At 42.4% G+C, this 22378-nt stretch overlaps 1 protein-coding gene and 1 long non-coding RNA gene across 3 annotated transcripts in view; one reads left to right on the forward strand and one right to left on the reverse strand.

Annotated features, from left to right (window-relative positions):
• Clnk (cytokine dependent hematopoietic cell linker) overlaps positions 1–22378 on the forward strand; it is a 169977-nt gene that overhangs the window by 142921 nt on the left and 4678 nt on the right. Inside the window, exons 15-17 of the mRNA XM_032916441.1 lie at positions 8012–8139; positions 13328–13405; positions 17812–17967. Of these exons, the coding sequence (XP_032772332.1) occupies positions 8012–8139; positions 13328–13405; positions 17812–17967 (362 nt within the window). The remainder of the gene's footprint in view (positions 1–8011; positions 8140–13327; positions 13406–17811; positions 17968–22378) is intronic.
• LOC116912383 overlaps positions 1–22378 on the reverse strand; it is a 54578-nt gene that overhangs the window by 3586 nt on the left and 28614 nt on the right. The window lies entirely within an intron of this gene.

Consider the following 22378-nt stretch of genomic DNA (forward strand, 5'->3'; position numbering starts at 1 on the left):
CTCACTCCTCTGAGAGGTCCCCCTCCCCGCCCCCACCAATAACCAGTCTCTGCCAGATTAGGCTCATTCTCTTCCACTGAGGCCAATACAAGGCAGCTGTGGGGACCGACCTGCACACCTGCTACATATGTGCCGGGCACCTGGTTCCAAGCCATGTATATTCTTTGCTTGGTAGCTCAGTCTCTGAGAGCTTCCAGGGACCAGGCTGTTTGACTCTGTTGGTCTTCCTATGAGGTCCCCATCCCCTTCCAGGTCTTCAATCCTTCCTTCAATACTTCCATAAGTGTCCCTGACCTCTGCCCAATGTTTGGTTGTGGGTATCTGTGGGATGATGTCACAGGTGAGTCAGGTAAAGATAGAAGGAGGCCTGGCAGGACAATATGGCGGGTGATGTTAAGATTCCACACTGTACCTTCACAGGTTGTTACAAATGTTTTTAAGGGATGGATGTGTATAGGGCTTTGTATGTTTAGGTGGGCAATTATATCTTACAATTGGGTCAAAGGTTATTGTGTGTTCTTTCATGTGTAGATTTAAGTGTAAGGGAGTGTGGAGTGGCTGGTCTGGGCCACCACGGAGTTGGGATATGTGTTTCTGGCATGGAAACCTGCCTTGGGAGCTAGATCGGTAGAGAGATTGCTGCCAGGCTCAGAGAGAGGTCTTTGGCAGTGGGATACGGGATGGAGCAAAGCTGGTGAGAGACTTTGCTGACTGAGAATTAAGATATCCAGCACATATCTTGGGGCACCGCGATGCTGGACCTAGTGGAGATAAAAGACAGCCATACTTTTTTATTTTTTATATTTTTACAACAACAGGTGTCTGCATCTGTCTCAATCTGCTGCTGGGTAAAACCTCTCAGAGGACAGTTATGATAGGCTCCTGTCTGCAAATATAACAGGGTATTATTAATGTCAGGAATTGGTGCTTGCCCATGCGATGGGTTTTGAGTTGAGCCAGTTATTGGTTGGCCTTTCCTTCAGTCTCTGTTCCATCCCTGCACTTCCTTTAGACAGGACAAAGTTTGGGTCAAAAGTTTTATGGGTCAATTGGTATCCTTATCTCTCCACTGAGGGTCCTGCCTGGCTTCAGGAGGTAGTCTCTTCACCTAACAGTGTCCCAACTGTTAGGGATCTCAGCTAAAGTCACATGCATTGACTCCTGGGAGCCTCCCACTATCCCAGGTCTCTGGGACTTTCCAGAGATGCTCCCCTCTTCACCCAACCCCTGCAGCTGCAGATTTCCATTTATTCTCATGCTCTTCTGGGCCTCCCTCCTGTCTCTCCCCACACCTGACCCTGCCTCTCCACTGTGCTCTCCCTCCCCTCTCCCCCCCCCAGTCCCTTCCCTCCCTCTGCCTCCCATGACTATTTTGTTTCCCCTTCTAAGTGTGATTCAAGCATCCTTGCTTGTGCATTCCTTCTTGTTTAACTTCTTTGGGTTTGTGGGCTATCATGGGCATTCTATACTTTATGGCTAATATCTACTTATCAATGAGTACATACCATACATGTCCTTTTGGGTCTGGGTTACCTCACTCAGGATGACATTTTCTAGTTCCATCCATTTGCCTGCAAAATTCATGATGACCTTATTTTAAAAGCTGAATAGTATTCCATTGTGTTAAAAAAAATCTTTTCTATATCCACTCTTCAGATGATTGTTCTTGGTTGTTCCTACTTTCTGGCTTTTATGAATAACGCTATTATGAACTTTGTGGAGCACATGTCCTTTTGGTATGGTGGAGCATCTTTTGGGTATATGCCCAGGAGCAGTATAGCTGGGTATTCAGGTAGAACTATTTCCAATTTTATGAGAAACTGACAAATTGATTTCCAAAGTGGTTGTACAAGTTTGCAATCCCATGAGCAATGGAGGAGTGTTCTGTTCTTTCTCCACATCCTTGCCAGCGTGTGCTGTCCCTCGAGTGTTTGATCTTAGCCATTCTGATTAGTTTAAGGTGGAATCTCGGGGTCGTTTTGATTTGCATTTCCCTGATGGCTAAGGTTGTTGGGCATTTCTTTAAGTGCTTCTCAGACATTTGAGATTCCTCTGTCGAGAATTCTATTTTGGTTTTGTATTAGTCAAGGTTCTCTAGAGTCACAGAACTTAGGGAATGTCTTTATATATTAAGGGAAATTATTGGAATGACTTAACAGCGTGCAGTCCAATCAACACAACAATGGGAAGCTATGAATGGAAGTCCAAGAATCTAGTACTTGCTCAGTCCTATAGGCTAGCTGTTCACCTGATTTTCTGTGTAAGCTAGAATCCTGAAGAAGTAGGTTCTAACAGGCGTGCTGGCAAGTAAATGCAAGCAGGCAAAGAAGAGCGAGTCTTCCTTTTTCCAATGTCCTTATGTGGCCTCCAGCAGAAGGTGTGGTCCAGATTAAAGGTGGGTACCACCAGGCCTGGATCTGGAACTTGCTTTGTCCTAGACTGGCCTTGAATTCAGACATCTGTCCATCTCAGTCTCCTAGGGTTAAATGTGTGTACTACTTTGCCAGGGCCTAAGCTTTGCATGGCCACTATGCCTCAAGATCTCCATGTCAAGATCCAGGTCAGAAGACTGTGTCTTCCAGCCTCAAGATCTGGATCACAGGTGTGCCCTCCTTCCTGGATTGTAGTTCATCCAGATGTAGTCAAGTTGACATCCAGGAATAGCCATCACAGCTCTGCACCCCATTTTTGAAATTGGGTTATTTGGTTTGTTGGAGTTTATCTTCTTGAGTCCTTTATGTATTTTGGATATTAGCCCTCTATAGGATATAGGGTTAGTTAAGATCTTTTGCTGATCTGTAGGCTGCTGTTTTATCATATTGACAGTATCTCTTGCCTTACAGAAGCTTTTCAGTTTCATGAGGTCCTATTTATCAACCTTATGGCCTGAGCCATTGGTGTTCTGTTCAGGAAATTGTCTCCTGGGCCAATGTGTTCAAGGCTATTTCCCATTTTCTCTTAGATTTAGTGTATCTGGTTTTATCTATCTTTAATCCATTTGGACTTGAGTTTTGTGCAGGGTGATAAATATGGATCTATTTGCATTCTTCTACATGCAGACATCCAGTTACATCAGCACCATTTGTTGAAGATACTTCCTTTTCTGCAATGTATGGTTTTGGCTTCTTTGTCAAAACTCAAGTGTCCCTAGGGGTGTGGTTTTATTTCTGGGTCTTTGATTCAATACCATTGATCAATCTGTCTGTTTCTGTAGCAATACCATGCACTATTTATCTGTAGTTTATCACTATTGCTCTGTAGTACAGCATGACATCCAGGATGGTGATTCCTCCAGAGGTTCTTTTATTGTTCAGGATTGTTTTGTCTATCTTGGTTTTTTGTTTTGTTTTGTTGTTCCATATGAAGTTGAAAACTTCTATTTCAAGGTCTGAAAAATTGTTGTTGAAATTTTGATGGGAATTCCATTGACTCTGTTGATTGTAAGATGGCTATTTTTTCACTATGTTAATCCTACAGATCCATGATCATAGGAGATCTTTCCATCTCTGGGACTTCAAATTCTTGTCATACAAATCTTTTAATTGCTTGATTCGAGTTATACCATGGTATTTTATATTATTTGTGGCTATTGTGAAGAGTTTTGCTTCCAAATTCCTTTTTCTGCCTAATTATCATTTGTGTAAAGGAGAGTTACTGATTTCTTTGAGTTAATTTTTATACCCAGCCCTTTACTGAAGTTGTTTATCAGCTGTAGTTCTCTGGTGGAATTTTGAGGACTGCTTATGTATAGTATCATATCATCCGCAAATAGTGATACTTGAACTTCTTCCTTTCTGATTTATATCCTCTTAATGTCCATTTGTTCTCTTATTACTCTAGCTAGAACTTCAAGTACTTTATTGACTAGAGAGAGAGTAGGCAGCTTTGTCTTGTCCCTAGTTTTAATGGGTTTACTTCAAGTTTCTCTCCATTTAATTTGATGTTGGCTATTGGCTTACTGTATATAATTTTTATTGTGTTTAGGTATGTGCCTTGAATCTCTGATCTCTCCAAGACTTTTAACATGAAGGTGTATTAGATTTTGTCAAAGGCTTTTTCAGCATCTAATTAGATGATCATGTGATTTTTTTTCCTTTCAGTTTGTTTATATGGTGGATTACATTGATGGATTTTTGCATATCGAACCATCCCTACATGCCTGGGATGTACTTGATCATGGTGGATGATGTCTTTGATGTGTTCTTGGATTCAGTTTGTGAGAATTTTATTGAGGATTTTTGTGTTGATGTTTGTATGTGAAATTAGTCTGAAGTTCTCTTTGTTACGTCTTTGCGTAGTGTATCAGGGTATCAGGGTAACTATAGCCTCATAGAATGAGTTGGGTAGTAGGTAGTGTTCCTTCTGTTTCTGCTTTGCAGAATAGTTTGAGGAGTGTTGATATTAGCTCTTCTTTGAAAGTTTAGTAGAGTTCTTCACTAAAACCATCTGGTCCTGGACTTTTTTTTTTTTGGTTAGGAGACTTTTAATGACTGCTTCTATATCCTTAGGGGTTATGGGACTGTTTAGGTGGTTTACCTGATCTTGATTTTACTTTGGTATGTGGTATCTAAAAAATTCATCCATTTCATTAGATTTTTCCAGTTTTGTGTAAGCTTTTGAGGTAATACCTAATGATTCTTTGAATTTCCTCAATTTCTGTTGTTATATCTCCCTTTTCATTTCTGATTTTGTTAATTTGGATACTGTCTCTGTGCCTTTTAGTTAGTTTAATGAAGGGTTTGTCAATCTTGTTGGCTTTCTCAAAGAATCAGCTCCCGATTTTGTTGATTCTTTGTTTGTTCTCTTTGTTTCAAATTGATTAATTTCAGCCCTGTGTTTGACTATTTCCTGTTATTTACTCCTCTTGGATGTGTTTGCTTCCTTTAGTTATAGAGCTTCCAGGTGTTAGTGTGAGATTTTTCCAATTTCTTTATGAAGCACTTAGTGCTATGAATTTTCCTCTTAGCACTGCTTTCATTGTGTATCATAAGTTTGGATATGTTGTGCTTTCATTTTCATTGAATTCTAGAAAGTCTTTAATTTCTTTATTTCTGTTGTAGAAATTTTTAATTCCTATTGAGAGCTTCTACCCTGTCTTCAATCATTCAGTTCCCAGATAAAAGACACACAACTTCTAATATTTATGTTAAGCCTTAAACAGCACAAGAGCTGGGCAGATATCTACCCTTTATGATATTCAAATCTACTTTTCTGGTGATACCCCTGAGTTATTTCTTACTGTTTCATTTGGGCTGGTCTGAACTCCAATTGGCCAGCCCACAGGGCCATGTTTTGACTCCTAACCTGTGTCATTTGTCTCTTCCTCCTCACTTCTTCTCCTCTTCATGGTTCTCCTCTGATCCTAAGCCCAGGAACCTCAAACCCCACCTGTTTCTTTTGCCCAGCTATTGGCTGTTAGCATCTATATTTACCAAAAAGAAATAACTTGGGATAAAGTAACATAGCATCACTTAGGTCTACATGCAAACTCTCTGGGGCAATCAGATATCGGGGGCCTGCACCTGGCATTACAATACATAGCAACAGAGCAAACTTCAACATAGTTCTTCCTTGACCAATGAGTATATGTGGGTTTTCTGTTGCCCAATCTTAATCCATGAAGATCTGACAGAAGGCAAGGGGTTATTTCAATCTTCTTGTATATTTTGAGGCTTGCTTTGTGCCCAACTATATGGTCAGTTTTGGAGTAGGTCCCACGAGGTACTAAGATTATTATTTTGGGGTAAAAGATTCTGTGGATATCGGTTAAATCCATTTGGTTCATAAAAATCTGTGCTTTTCATTGTTTATCTGTTTAGTTTATGTTTCAGTAACCTGTCCATTCATGAGAGTGAGATGTAAAAGTCCTCCACTATTATTATGTGAGTTCTATGTGTGATTTGAGTTTTAATAAAGTTTTTTTTAATGAATGTGGGTACCCTTACATTTGGGCTTAGAAGTTCAGAATTGAGACATCATCTTGGTAGATTTTTTCCTTTGATGAGTATGAAGTGTTTTTCCACATTTCTCTTGATAGATTTGTGGTTGAAAGTCTATTGTATTTGTTTTTAGAATAGCTACTCCAGCTTGTTTTGCTTAGAAAACCTTTTTCCAATCCTTTACTCTGAAGTAATGTCTGTATTTGTTGCTGAGGTGTGTTTCTTATATACAGTGGAATGATGGATCCTGTTTACATATGCAGTCTGTTAGCCTGTATCTTCTTATTGGTAAATTGAGTCCATTGATGTTGAGAGACATCAATGACTAATGATTGTTAGTTCCTGTTTTTTTAATGTTGAAGGTATTAATGTATGTGTCTGGGTTTCTCTTCTTTTCATTTTGCTGTGACATGATTAATTTTTTGTGGGTTTTTTTTTTTTAATGTAGTTAGCCTCTTTGTGTTTGAGTTTTCCTTCTAGTATCCTCGTAGGGCTAGATTAGCAGAAAGACATTGTTTTGTCTTGGAATATCTTGCTTTCTCCATCTATGGTGATTGAGAATTTTGTTGAATACAGGTAGTCTGAGCTGGCACCTACGGCCTCTTAGAATCTACAACACCTCTGTGCAGGATCTTCTGCCAGGTAATTCTAATACGTCTGCCTTTATATGTTACTTGGCCCTTTTTTCTTGCACTTTTAATATTCTTTCTTTGTTCTGTATATTTAGTGCTTTGATTATTATGTGGTGAGATGATTTTCTTTTCTAGTCAAATCTCTTTGGCGTTCTATAAGTTTCTTGTATGTTTATAGTCATCTCTTTCTTTAGGTTAGAGAAGTTTTTCCTTTGTTGAAGATGTTTTTGACCCTTTGAATTGGGAGTCTTCACCCTCTTCTATTCCTATTATTCTTTGGTTTGGTATTTGCATAGTGTCCCACATTTTCTGTATGTTTTGAGTTAGGAACTTTTTTACATTTGGATCTTCTTTGATCAATGTTTCCATTTCTTCTATGGTATTGTCTACACCTGAGATTTTCTCTTCCATCTCTTGTATTCTGTTGATGCTGCTGCCATCTGTAGTTCCTGTTCCCTTTCCATCTCCAGGTTTTTCAACTCTGGGGTTGCTTCCATTTGCGTTTTCTTTATTGTTTTGTTTCCATTTTTAGTTCTTGGACTGTTTTATTCATTTCCTTTGCCTTATATTTTCCTTCTTAAGGGATTTATTTGTTTTGTCTTTAAGGGCTTCAACCTGTTTGATTGTCTTTTTCTATATTTCTTTAAGGGAATTTTTTATATCTTCTTTAAAGGCCTCTATAATCTTCATGAGATGGGATTTAAGGTCACAGTCTTACTCTTTAGGTATGTTAGGATATCCAGGGCTTGCTGGTGAGTGCTGGGTTCTGATGGTGCCATATTGCACTGGCTTCTATTGATATGTTCCTACACTTGTCTTTCACCATCTGGTGTTGCCTGGCCTAGGTGTCCCAGGTTACAGCAGGCTCCTAGGAGGCAAGTGGAGCTGTGTGTTTCAGGTTTGAGCTGGCATCCTGGTAGGCAGGCAGAACTGTGGGGTGCAGAGTGTTGATGTGTGACTGCTGCACGTGTAAGAGTGGACCAGAAGAGAAATGGCACTCTGATAACACCCCCAGGATTTTAAGCCACCCTACCCATCAATTTGCTGGCCTGTAAGCCTCTGGAGACTCTCCTGTCTCTGCCTACCAGCCCCTGGTAAAAATGCTGGGATTAAAGTTGCCTGCTAGCATCTGGCTTTTATGTGAGTTCTGAGGATTTGAATTCTGTTCATCACATCTGTAAGACAATCACTTTTACCCACTGAGCTATCTCCCCAGCTACAGAATTACAGTTTTCAAATATTACTTCAGTTTCCCTGTGGGAAGGGAGAATGTGAAAGTGGAGGAGTAATCCTGGGAGCACTGAAGTCCCTGTTTGGAAGGGTGTTGTCTAACCCATAAAGATGGCCACAGACAGGCAGAAGTGATGAACCCAGCTACATGTTGGAGGGAGATAGGCTGAGATAGCAAAGCAACTGCATTTAAGTGTGATCTCTTTCCAGACCATACAGGTATCATGCAACACTGTCCTCCTCAGAGATGCCAAGCTGCAGCCAGCCACAGCCCTCCTGTGCTGTCCTATGAAAACACAAACTCAGAGAAACCTGTCCCCACAAAGTTTGATGAAAAGGTGAGACAGTAGCTTCTCTATAAGTCCTTCCAGCAGTTTTGGCACCAAGTGAGAGCTCACTAAGAATGCCCAAAGCAGATCATTGTGGTGTCCATTAATTGTTTTCCCATACTGTCTTAGAGTTTATGGCTGCGATAAGATACTATGATCATGGAAACTCTTATAAAGGAATACACTTAACTGAGGCTGGCTTACAGTTTCAGAGGTTTAGTACATTATCATCATGGCAGGAAAAATGGAGCACAAAGGCAGCTATGGTGCTGGAGAAGGAGATGCGAGCTCTACGTCTTGATCTGAAAACAGCAGACGGAGACTATGCCACACTGAGCATAGCTTGAGCATTGGAGACCTCAAAACTCAACCCCACAGTGACACTTCCTTCAACAAAGCCATACCTCCTAATAGTGCCACTCCCTATGGACCAAGCATTCAGACACATGAGTCTACAGGGGCCATACCTAGTCAATTAACCACATATACCATGACAAATCATTGGGTTTTAATGTTTCTAAAAGGTTTTGTTGTCTCACACTTCATTATTCTTTCACCAGATTTTCAACTTGCATGTTTTCCAGATTCTCAGAATGTTCTATTCATTAATTGTGGGGGAAAAGGGATGCGAGAAAGTTAGACTTACATTCGTTAAGTTTCATGGATGATTAGATGGAATTTGAATATCTGAGTTCATTTTCCAACAAAAGATTAACATATCACATTTCAGTTGAGCATGGCAGCCATGTTCTGACAACTGATTATATGTGTCTGTCAGTGTGAGGAATCAAGATCCCTGACACAGAAGAGAGCTAGAAATAGCTAATACGTGGATTTATTTATCCATCGCATGTTTCAGGATCTCTCCTTCAGATCCGCTCCAGTCACACAATCACTTTGCAGTCCATCATGCATTGTGGTTTCCACTAAGAAGAGTGAGTTTTCTTTGTGTCTTATCTGCCCCCTTCCTCCAGCAGCTGTAGCATTACTTACTAAAGACAGCACCAAAAAGATGGTGCCGCCCTCATTCCATATCCTTGGCTTATGAGTATCCTGCTCCAGAGCTTCTCAAGGTTTGTAAGTGAAGCATCTGGGATCTCTGATCAATTCCTTGTAATCCCTATTGTATCTCAAATATCTTTGGTTGGCCTTTTCATTAATCTCTACCTAATTCTCTAATGGCCTCTCATTCTTTCTATAAACTCTGAAATCATCTTTCATTTCCCCTTCACATGATCCTGAATGTTTTTTGCTCTGCTGCGCTCATGGGCCTTAGGATTCTTGACTCAGTGTCTACATAAGACCAAACTCTCAGAGCCTGACTTTCCTGAGAGAAGCTTAGACTAGATCAGGGTGTTCCCATTTTCAACAGCTCGACAAATCTCATAACTTATGGCAGATCTGAATACTCTCAATAATGAGGTTCATGTAATGTTATGTAAATTGACTGCTTTCACTTTTGCATTGGTATGCTAATAATTTTTACAGCAGCATTCCAGACCACAGACACACACAAAAATGTAGAAATCAATCACCATATTCTGCAACTGAGTATATCCCCAAGAGAACTGAAAGAAGAACCCAACAGGAGTTGAATTCTTGTTTTTATAACATTATTTAAGATAGTCAACAGGTAGGAAGAACACAGGTATCCATTCACAGGCAGAGAGAGAGAGAGAGAGAGAGAGAGAGAGAGAGAGAGAGAGAGAAGAGAAAGAGAGAGAAAGAAAACATTGCACATACACACACATTATAATCTGGCATGTTCTACATAAATAAACTCCAAAAACATAATACTAGGTGAAGAAAGACAGACACCGAAGGACAAGCGAATACCTCCTGTTATCCATGGTTCCTAGAACAGCCAAGTCTACAGAGATATATCACGTAGCAAAGTAGTTCCCCAGGAGTGAGATGAAGAAGAGAGTAATGGAGAGCTGTTGTTTGGTGAGCACAGAGTTTCAGTTTGAGAGGATGGAAAATTTCTTGGAAATGGATAATGGCGGTGGTTTTAAAGCAAAATAAATGCACTTAATGCGATGAGATATGCACTCAAAGTGGCTAAAATGGTGACTCTTTATACTATGTATCTTTTATTGTGCATTTAAAAGGTACAGCAGGGCCCCTCAGCCTGCTAAGGCCTCCCGGAATAGAGGCCTTATGACTCTGTTCAGGGATGACTAGAAAGTCAGTGCTATTAAAGGTACTCTAATACCAAGTGCTGTGCTCTGCAGTCACTCAGAGGACAGCATACACCCCTTACAACCATATCTGGAGATAGTCTAAGAAGTCCCAAGTCACAACAGCTAAAGCAGTGGTTCTTAACCTGTGGTCACCACCCCTTTGGAGATCACATATCATATACTCTGCATATGAGGTATTTACATTGTGATTCATAACAGTAGCAAAATTAGAGCTATGAAGTAACGACAGAATAATTTTATGGTTGGGGGTCATCATACCATGAGTAACTGTATTAAAGGGTCACAGCATTAGGAAGGTTGAGAACCAATAATCTAAAGCATCTTCCAGCTTGACCAACCAAATGAATGAATGAAGCTCACTATGACTGAGCCTTCCCAAGCCCTGAGACTAGCCAGGAGCACTGGAGCCAGTACCCCAATGACCACAGGGATCAGCAGATTCAAACTCTGGCAGGGAGGTGAGTTCTCACTTTCTTACTGGGAACCTGCCTGAGCTTTGCCTAGGGCAGGGTCTGGACCCTCCCAGCAAGGTAAAACTCTTACATTGTTTGAAGCCTCCTTTGTACTAAGTCTCCACTGGTTGATGGAATAACAAAGGAGGCCTCAAACAAAGTAAGGGTTTGAGTTTCAATTTTTGTCTGTTTACAAAGAACCACTTTGGATATTCTTTATATGCAGTATATATGAGAAATTGCAAGTATTACGCCCAGTCCCATGCTTTTGACAAGTGAAATTAGTCACTGTCCTGGTTCAAGAAACACATTTCCATGACACCCCAGGTTCCTCTCTGCCCCTGTGAAGCCTTGTCCTCCTCTGGCTGCTGACAGCAACTCTCATTTCCACCAATGTCCTGTGCCCTTCCTAGAATTCTTTCTAAAGAGAACCAGAGAGTGGCTCTTTTGTTCCTGGCTTTGTTTCATGGAGCACAATGCTTTTCACCTACTGTGGTTGCCTGGGTTGTGTTTTCCTTTAATTTTGTGTTAGACTCTTAATGGCCCACAGTGCCTGAGTTAAATACCAGAGACCAGAAGGTCGATTATAAAGTGCCCAGTCTAGGGTAACTGGTATGTGCATTAGAACATTAGGTATATCTGACTAGCCACACCTATGAGATGGCATGAAAGAATGAGGCTGGAGTTAGGTAGGAGCTAGTGCACACTGGCCAGATCATGTCCGCCTGTGCCCATCACTGGATGGATCATGTTGGTGCTGGGATGACCAGAGACTACAGTGAGAAACCAAGGACTAGAGGTCATGTCCCTGATTATCTCCAACCATATGGTTGATTTTGACTTGCTGAACCTTTGCTACCCATCTGTAACTAGAATGAGCATTGTGCATCATGCATAGTCGAGAGAAATAGTGTGGGGAAGGTTTGAGATACTGAATAAGGAAGGGCCTTGGGGAGGTATAACTCCATATCGGGACCCTGGGAACTAAATGAAGAGACTGCAGGTCCATGCGGTCACGAGCACACACGTAATGCCAGGAGCATAGATAAACACACTCGCATCTTTCTACAATGTCAGAATTCACCAAGTAATAAACTCACCAGCTATATCAGTTTCATTGGCTGCTATTTCCTAAGTAGTCCTGATTTCCCTTGATAGCTGCTCATTGGCACCCACAAGCTCTTTTACGCCGATGTATATGAATTATTGATGTGAACTCTTGGATTATAATTACACCATAAACTGGAAGAGGGGGCGGTGACAAAGGATTTAAAAGGCCACAGAGTTTAAAGAGGCCTTAGTGGAGGTGAAGAATTGATATACATTCAGGGAGTCACTGCAAGAGGCTAGACACTAAAGAACCCAGTTGGATTGTTGCCAGAGACCCAAGAATACACAGCTTAGTCCTAACTCAGGATGTAGCTGCAGCCACCTGCCTAGGATACCAAGGTGAGCTTCGGGTCCAAGTTCAGACAGGCAGACAGACTGACAGACAGATCATGATGGTTGAGTGAGAAGTAAATAATGAGGAATGAACTGATCTGAAGCACTGGGACAGTTGGCAGTCTCCTGTCTGTTGTCTATTGGTGCAGGTACCTGCAGTCAGATGACAGATGGTTGGGGTCATGGGGTTAGGGGTCCCTCCTTTGACAGGGTCTGGGTGAGAAGGAACACTTCACCCTTTCTTGGTCTTGCATCCTCAATCACTCCAGTAGGTTTACAGGTAGGGACAGACTGTCTGTGCCTCATGGTCGGTGCTGGACAGGTGGTGGCATTCATGTGCACAGCAAGATGCAGAGTCATCCCTCCTCGAAGGATGTAAAGTGAACTCGTCCAGGGAGTGACAGTCTAAAAGCCACTTCTCTACACAATGTGAAGTGTCTTAGAGCAGGGCACAGGAGAAAACACCACGTACTACACAAGTCAGTGCAGCACAGGAGAAAACCAGTCAACTTACACTTTCAGTCTCGATTTTACCACACAACTCCAGGCAGAAGATACACAGAGACAGGGCTGCAGCAGCCTGCTCTGACCAGCACAGCACAGTGTCACAGGCTGCACATGTCCTCACAAAACCTCACCACGTGCAGATGCAGGCATCCCTGATAACTGAGTGCAATCCCAGCACCGGGAGGCTCAGGAGTTCTGGGTCTTCCTCAGATATATAGTGTATAGCCTGTTATCCATGACGCCCTGTCTTAAAGAAAATTAAATAAAATCGTGACAGATGGAGGGTGTATGCTTCCTGAGACTCAGATGATGGACGTCTCCTAATTGATGGGCAGTTCCCGGCCCCTCCCCATGGACCACCCTCTTCTCGTCCCTATCAACCTCAGAATCCCCAGCTGCAGTGGCTCATTCTGTGTCCATCTCCTCACAGCATCGGTGGGCATTTCCAGGTTCCAGAACAAAATGGTCTGTGCTGAATATCTACCCATTAGTCTGTGATTGGACCCGGGTAGAACAAAAATAGAATTTGAATTAATTAGTCCATAATGAATACCTCCCTTTGATCCTAAAACTTTCCTCATTGGACCACAGGATGCCCAGCAGAATGAATGGTACATTGGAGATTACAGTCGCCAGGCGGTGGAAGAGGTGTTAATGAGAGAGAGCAAGGTAACTTGTCTATGCTGTTCCTGTGGCCATCCCGTGTGTTTCGTCTGCATGTGAACACACACAAGAGTAGGAGGGGGACTTGGGGAGAAGAGGTTCTATGGGAGAGGAAAATAGTAAGAAAGGTCAATGGGGTACAGTTTCTAGTTACTTCCGAGGAAAACTTTGATGAAAGAACACGAAATCTACAACTGGAGTTATGGAATGATTTTCTAAAAACGCAGTGATAGATAAGATGGTTTTACACCTAAGACTTGGTTTTGTCATTTGTCATATATCTGACTCTCCCAAGTTCCTAAACATGATTAGTTGTTGATTCTTTATTCATAAAATGAAAAACTGTTTTTAAAAATATCAGTGCTAAGGGAGCCACTAGAAAATGGCAGTGGGCCACAATGGGTGGTGCCTCCTTCTGCTCTCTTCAAATTTCATCTCCTTACTAAACAGACGCCTATGGTACACTTGGGTCTCTATGACTGACTTCTTCAAGAAAGTAGCAGAAGTCATGAATGTTGTAACCCAGCATATGACAGGTCATGTTGCCGTAACAGATGTCCCAGAGATGTTTGTCATTTATCCCAAGATACTACTTCTTCCCTGCACACCAGATTCAAGATAGATTTGCTTGGGCTCTGTGGGGCTCTGTTTCCACCTTTACACTGTGTCTCTTCGCACATCTCCCCAGGAGTAACACACTTTACCTCTTCCTTGGACAAACTCCAAGACCAAAGCTAACTTCACAAAAGACTGGGAAGCTCCAGCCTACCATGGCATTCAAATAGAGAAGGACTCAGAGCATTTGTAACCTGAGGTCAAATGACAACCACAGCTTTCATCAAAAAGCAAGTGACTACTGGGTGACTTCTCTGTCAGGCACAGAACTCCACTGGGTTGCTTGGAAATACTAGAAAGCTTCAGTGGCTTAAGGACCACTAAATCCTCAAACAGGCCCCTGCTGAATATGAACCTACAACAGGAAGTTAATTCAGGAATAAACGCTAGGTCTCCAACACAGTTAAGAAAACTCAGAATTGAAATTAAAAAATTAACTTATTCATCAGTTCCTAGATAAACAGAATAATGGCCACTTCTCACACACAAAGATGTCCAATCCTAATCCTAGAACCTGTGCCTGGATCACTTTATATAGAAAGGGGGAGTTAGCTCATTAAGTTGGAGATCTTGCAATGAGGAGGTTATCCTGGTCCCTTGTGATCCCCAATAAGAGGGAGGCAAGGATATAAGGGAATAGATTTGGTTGTGGAAGTACAGGTCAAAAAGGTGGTAGCATCATGAGCCATATAATTCTGGTGACTTTGGAACTAGCAGAGTCACAGACACAGACTCCTTACCCCTCTCCCATGCTACTAGACTTCTGACCTCCAAAACTATACACAAATTGCTTTTATTTTTAAGTTACTAATTTCATGTTAGTCTGTTAACACTAGCATTAGAGACAAAGATGATTGCTAACGAACTATCTTGGTCCCATCAGAAATAAGTGGAATTATCCCATCCCCTTAGGTGGGGAGGCTGAGGTCAAGGTCTCATTCACAACAAAGAGATAAGTACTCATTTGCACCAAGTCTCAGCTGCTTCTAGCTACAATGACTATTCTTGGCAGTGCAGTAGAGATTGAGGAGTAGTTACTGGTCCTCTGTCCCAGGATTTCTGTCCTCTTCCTCTGTCAGCGTCTCAGACATGTCTGACCTCTGTTATATATAGGATAGGCCATGGGGATGGTAGACCCCAGCCAGGGCTCTTCTTCTTGGGTAATCAAGTATGCAATGTTCCACCATGTTCACATAGTTGGACTTTCACCAACAACGACTTTAGATACAGAAGCCCACATGTGAGCTGTGCCGGGAGAGCACTGTGCATGCCATTGGGCATCACTGTGGCCAGGCTTGGTGCTCCTCCAATGCCCCCTTCCTCCCTTTGTGCCTGTGCTGTGTCCTCCTAAGACAGAGTGACACTGTCTAAGCTGAGTGACTGTCTTCCTTTCATGTTTGCATTGAGTTGTCAGAACGTGTTTCCCATTTACAAGATATAATTTAATTTAAATAAAAGATTTCCCAGATTTATTTTTGACAAGTGCATTGCAGAGTTTAAGGTGATAAGCTCCTATTCTTGAACCCTGTCCCCCTTCCTGGTCCCTGGCAATGTTCTGTGCCGGAGTCATGAGCCTTTGCTCCTGAATGAATGTTTTAGGCAGAGAAAGTTGCAGGTGGTCCCTCATTGCCTTTGACAAAGCAGAAGTCACCATGCTTAAGAGTTAGACTTGGACTTTGGCTTTCAGGTTTGTCATTTGCTAACTGTGCAACCACTGGCCACATGTGACCAAGAACAGCTATGAATGCAGACCAACATAAGATGTCAACTTACTCAGAACATTATAAGACTTTTTTTTATTATTCTTTGGTCATTAAAAAAATAAAAAATATTTTTGCATTATTTTTACTTAAATGTGTGTCTGCATATGTGCACACATACATAGGTGGGTACTCAAAGAGGCCAGAAGAAGGTGGCTGATCTCTCAGAGAGAGGCACACTTTTGTGAGCTTCCTGAGATGGGTGCATGGTTCTAATGATAGAGCAGCAAGAGCTCTTAATGGCCGAGACATTTTTCCAGCCACCCCACCCCCATTTCAGTTTGACTGCTCATTTCTCAAAGATAAACTATGTAGATGACAACCTCACATTCAGTGTCAACGCTGGACCAACCTGCTAAGCCTGGGAGATTTGCTTAGGCTCTGAAGTCTTAATTCTCTGTAAATGGGGGTAAATGTCTTTTTTCCAGATTTATGCAAAACCAAATGAAATCATGTATGTAAGATGCCAGTCACCTTAAGGGCAGCTCTCAGTAGACTTCTTCTGCCCACATTGTTATAACACGAGTATGCACAAAGTAATCATGCTATCCTTAAAGTGTTAAAGAATCACATCACATGATATACTATTTAATTTATCGATACTATATTACAGATTATTATATTATAGAATACAGTTATCAATACCCCATACAACTGTATAGATACTATAACAACCAGAAATACAAATCATCACACATACTGCCTACATCTATGCTATTTTCCTGACATTTATCATCATCTATGCACGTTTTCACACATTTATAGTCCATATATTCAGTATGCTCCAGCATGTGACAGCACTGCATAATCCTGAGGTCAAGCCTTGTGTGCTCAGGGGAAGTCTGCCTGTCAGCTTCACATCTTCATCTTGACCAGTCCCCTCCCACGTGTCTGGTTAGTTCCCACTCGTGCTCTATTCTCAGCCGTTGGACTCTTCAGTCCTGTGATCTGCATACCGAGGCTGTCTATCCCTTGGCCTCAGACACTGGTGCTTCTGGTACGTTTCCTCTCTCCTCTTCCTTGCCCCACCCTTGCCTTGACCCTGCAGGCTGTATTTCCTACTCCATCTCTCTACTCATTTTGGTGTCAGTCCCTGCAAAGCCCTATTCCTCTTTTGCAAACCCTGATCCTGCACTGAAATCACACAGACACGGGGCTCCAATTTCTTGCACTAAGATCTGTTTGCTCTGTGGTGGCTTCCATTCCACTCTAGAATAAGATTGGATCTCCAAGATGCACAGGACACATGTGAACAGTGACAGTTTGGGGGACACCAGAGAGGGATGAAGGAGGACTTCCCTGTGCAGAAGGAGACAATATGTAACAGATAGGAGACCCAGAGCAGGTGTCCGTTCAGGAAATGGTAACCTGGCTGGAGTCTCATTAAGATTGTAAAAATTATGCAGAGAGTCAGGAAGATTTGGAAGAAGGAGCACCATTGTGTGTCCGGTATACTCTCAGCAGGCAGTAAAAATGTCATCCACACTGACACTGTGTTAGCCTTTGCTGTGACAGAAGACCCAAAGACAACTTCATGAGAAAGGTTTCTTTGAGCTCCTGGTTTCAGCCCCTGGCAGGCTGATCCCATTGCTTTTAGGTCTGTGGCAAAGCAGAAACATCTCGGATGAAGGGCAGCCCACCACACAGTGGCCAGAAAACACAGAGAGGATAAGGACAAGACACATCTTTCAAAGGCACCCCCTTGGTGATCTACCTTCCTAGACTAGGCTCCACCTCCAAATAGCCCATTCAGCTTTGAACTCACCAATGGACTAACCTCATGATGTTAGCACCTTTGTGAACCGATTGGCTTTTCTCTATCACCACCTACCAGCACATAAGCCGCTTGAGGGGACACTTCATATCCAAACCCCAACAGGCACTCAGTAAAAGCTGACAGAGGTAAATGGAATGTGCGACTGGGTTGCCAAAAACTAAATCCATTGAAGAATCTCACAAGAACATCTTTGTTGATGTCCCCTTAAGACCAGGCTCCTTGCACATCTGAGAAGATAACCAGAATTCCTTTTGCTTCAGGATGGTACTTTTTTGGTCCGAGATTGTTCCACAAAATCCAAGGCAGAGCCCTATGTTTTGGTGGTGTTTTATGGGAACAAGGTCTACAATGTGAAAATCCGCTTCCTCGAGAGCAATCAGCAGTTTGCCCTGGGCACAGGACTCAGAGGAAATGAGGTAGGTAAACCCAGCCTCCACCCTTTCCTTGGCTATAAGTCAAAAGGAAACAGAGTTTAGGAGATGCTATGTCCGTGTCTACACACCCCAGTGAACACAGGAGGGGAGGGGAGACACTGAAGTGATATCCCTCCAACCCCTTTCATGAACATGCTGGCACATGTAATGCTATGTTCAGTTCACCATGCAGCAGGCTGCCATGCCACTGACTGTCCCTCAGCCTCTTAAACCTATTAGAGAAACCTGTTCAGAAAGAAGCAACTGCCTTCTGCCTTGTGGAGAGCTTCTCCCAGCCCATGCTGGCACTCTATGCTCCAATCTCCCCATGTTCGATATAGGCATTTCTGAAATCAAGTGTCATTCATTTATCCACAGGACTGGGTTCTCAAAATGTGTGCATGTTCAGCAGTAACATTCTGTGCTAAGCTGAGGTCCCATTCTCTGGACAGTTGTGCTGATGAGAGGCCATCTATTGGCAAATCTGTCAGATGCTGCACAGGTCATAATTCCATATACATAGGAAGCTGAGGCAGGAAGATTACTGGCTCAAGACTAGCCTAGCATGACCCTGTGTCTTAGAATAAAAGATAAAAACAGGTATGAGGATGTGGCTTTGTGGTAGAGTGCTTGGGTTAGGTTCAATCAATTAAACATTAAATAATAGCTATATAAATAAATTGATCAAAAGGAGATCTTTCAGCTAAACACATATTCCAGGTCTGTTCTGTATGCTTTGTCCTGTTTCAGTCCTCAACAACTTTTTGATGTGACCGTTCCCATCTCAGAGGTACAGAAGCTGTGTCATAGAAAATTATTTAAATGGTCAGAGATGGAGGCAGTAAGTAGGAGAGTAAGCAGGGGCTATACTCTCAGTCTTTCTAGAATAAAAATTAAGAGGAAAAATGGGAGAGACAGAAGTCAATTATACATCACCATCTACTAAGGATATGTGCTCAGCCACATCCATCCACTACTCTGAGCTTAGGATCTGGACCCTTATCATTCAGTGATGGACATCCAGCAGCTCCAGACCTCGACTTCTCTGCTGGAGGGAGACTGGAGTAGAGGATGTGTCTCGTCTCCCAAGTTTACAAGATGACGTCTGAAGCCCGAGGAGTTCATCATATGACTACATTTGGAAATAAACCCTTTAGAGAGGTTCTTAAGGTTAAATGGCATTAGCTGTAAGCTCTAATCCAACAGGACTAGCTTCTTCATTTTATTTCTAAAACAGGAATCACAGGGCTGGGGAAGTTGGGACAGGCTCAATTTCCTGCCAGCCTAACCTACTTGGCAAACTCCAGGCCAGTGAGAAAACTTGTCTGAAAAAACAATGAAGTGGATAGTACCTGAAAAACAAAAACAAAACAACAACAACAACAAAAAAAAATGACACACGAACTTGTTCTCTGCCGTCCTGATACACACATCTATAGATACCTAAATACTCATAAGCATGCATAAACATGCACACACATATAAAAGAGAAGCACTAGGAAGCCATAGGGTCAGAGATGCAGAGATGGTCAGCAGCCTCATCAGTGCTCTTGGGCTGGGTTCTACCCATGCCTCATCTCTCCTGGAAAGGGAAAAAGCTCTCTGTGTCTGCTGGGACTCTCCAGTACTGCTGCAGTCCGAGCCTGAAGAAGCAAGGACTTTTCTCAGATATACACGCTGACACTCAGCTGTTGGCCTCAGCTCTTAGGCCAAAGTCAGCAGAATGGCCCATGGAAACTCCTGTATTGAGACAAGGGATGGGATCGATCAGGAAGCAATCCCTACTACACAATGAGCCTGGCATCAAGGAAGATGGCACACCGTAGAAAGTCTGCCATCTGAGAACCAGGCATAAAACGGACGGAGAAGCTAACGGCCTGATGCACAGTGTGATAGAACAGCCAGCTCAGTCTGGAAATGCTAGTAAGAATAAAACAGCAGCTTCATAGAAGCCAAGGATCTGGGCACACAGGTGAAGATGGTTCATTAGCAAAAAGAAACAGCAGCATTGTGGTTCAGTGGGTAGAGCGCTTGCCTGGCGTGGGTGAAGCTCTGGGTTCCATCTATATAACAAGTATGCTAGTGTAAGTCCTAGCACTCAGGAGGTAAAGGGAGGAGAATCCGGTTCCTCCCAGTTATGTTGTGATTTCTAGGCCAGCATGGGCTACATGAGACCCTATCTCAAAACAGAACCTATCAGTTGTAACCTATCAGTTGTAACCTATCAGTGGTTGCAGCCATACTAAACAGGGGAAGAACAAACATTCCCCAAATGACCCAGATTAGACCTTGTCATGTGCACCCTGTCACAACCTCAATCAGAATGACACTAGAAAAGAATAGTGAGGGGTTGGGGATTTAGCTCAGTGGTAGAGCGCTTGCCTAGGAAGTGCAAGGCCCTGGGTTCGATCCCCAGCTCCAAAAAAAAAAACCAAAAAAAAAAAAAAAAGAATAGTGAGTCACTGTCACCAAGTGTCCTTCCCAAGCCTGCAAGCCGCCTGACTGCCACTCTCTTTAACCCTTAGAATACATAAGCAAAGGCACTTAGCTACTTGAAATACAGGCCTAACAGGAAATGCTAATGTCTACATTTAGCTATGTCACGAACAGTGACCAACTGTTCTGGAACAAATTCATGAAAACTGCTAGCTGACGTAGCAACGTAATCGGACTATAACCATTTGGATTTGTTTTGTACCATGTGCACTATAATAATCGTTGTGTGGTCCCTCTCACAACTGCACTTGAGTGGTATGATTCTCTACTAGACATCGTTTATTTTATGTGTATGTGTGCATGTGTGTCTGAGTATGTGTATATGTACCACATGCATGCAGCTGTCTGCAGAGGCCGAAAGAGGGTATTGGATCATCTGGAACTGCGTTTGTAAGCCATCAGATGTGGGTGCTAGGAAAAGAACCTAGGGCTTCTACAAGAGTAACAAGAGCTCTTACCCACTGAGCCATCTCTCCAGCCCCTGAGCATCTTTTAAATGATCCCGTTTAAGTTTAGATTTAGGACATGGAAAAGGAATCAACTTTTTCTAATGTCTACTGAAGGGAAAAAGGAGATGAGGTTCCATAGATTAGTTATCGGTAATTAGATTATAAGCATCCAGCTAAAATATGCCAGGTCCCAAGACAGGATAGACATTTGACAGGCAAAATAGTTTGGGAATACTCAAGCCAATACCATAATGTATACCAAAAGGACATTCAACCTGTCCTTAATGAACAGTTGCATATTCCTAAGTCACACAATGGACAATGTGTGGAGGGCACGTGGGCTTACAAAATGGGGTACAATATGAGATCCAATGGCCTTATTTCTTAAATTCAGTGGCTAGGTATCTGCTGACAGCTATACTAAAAGCCTTTTATAATATTAATTTTTAATTATATGTATGTGGGGATATCTGTGTGTGTGTGTGTGTGTGTGTGTATGTGTGCGTGTGCACGCACATAAGTGCAGGTGTCCAGGAGGCCAGAAGGGCATCAGTTGTCCAGAAGCTGGAGTTACAGGTGTCTGTGAGCTGCCATTGAGTGCTGGGACTGGAACTCAGGTCCTCTGTGAGATCAGTAAGTGCTCTTAACCACTGATCCGTCTCTCTAGCCCCTGTCCACTCCCCGTGTTTTAACACTGAAATAGTTTTGAAGATCATTCAATAGCGTTCAGGAAACATTTTTACCACCTGGCACCCACCAGGTATTCTGATAGTGACCTGGCCCTGTGTTGTTTCTATGAAGCCTGCTTAGAGTACACAGTTGACTAATGAGAACACTCGATGTGTGGATAGAAGAAGCCACGTTAGTATACGCAATTCTTCAAGCATACCCTGAAAAGTGAAACAAACCAGACTATTTTAGTAGAAATTTGCTGAATGTAAAAACATAGACTGTTTTTTCACTGTGGTCTCATTTGTCTGACAAGTTTGCCCCTGGGCTAGAATGCTAGTGTATATATGTTATAAATGACTTGGCCATAAACTATATTTCAAAGTAAATTCTAATGTTTTTTTAATGACAAAAAAATAAACTAACTCAGAGAAAGATGAACATGTGAATGCGGACATGGGGAGAAGTCAGTTACCTGCCAGCCAAGGAGAAAGGCTTTAGGAAGAATCAACCATGTAGACACCTGAGACCTCGGGCCTGCTGAATTGTGGGAAGATACATTTTTGTTGCTTCACCCAGTCCGTTATGACAGACGGTGTTTCTTCCACTGTTATGACAGCCTTTGCAAACTTACGCAGTTTAAATCCAGAGCTTCCGTAGACACCTGTTGTTCATCAGGAGGTGTGGAAATAATGTCACTGGGGCTTAGCGAGTGCTTCCTGGGGGCACAGGAGTGACAATCCTGTCATCTGGCTACATGAAGAGTCCTGGTTACATCCAGTCTCTGATACAGTGTTCTT

The sequence above is a fragment of the Rattus rattus genome, chromosome 11 (genome assembly GCF_011064425.1).
Source record: "Rattus rattus isolate New Zealand chromosome 11, Rrattus_CSIRO_v1, whole genome shotgun sequence".
Lineage (NCBI taxonomy): Eukaryota > Metazoa > Chordata > Mammalia > Rodentia > Muridae > Rattus > Rattus rattus.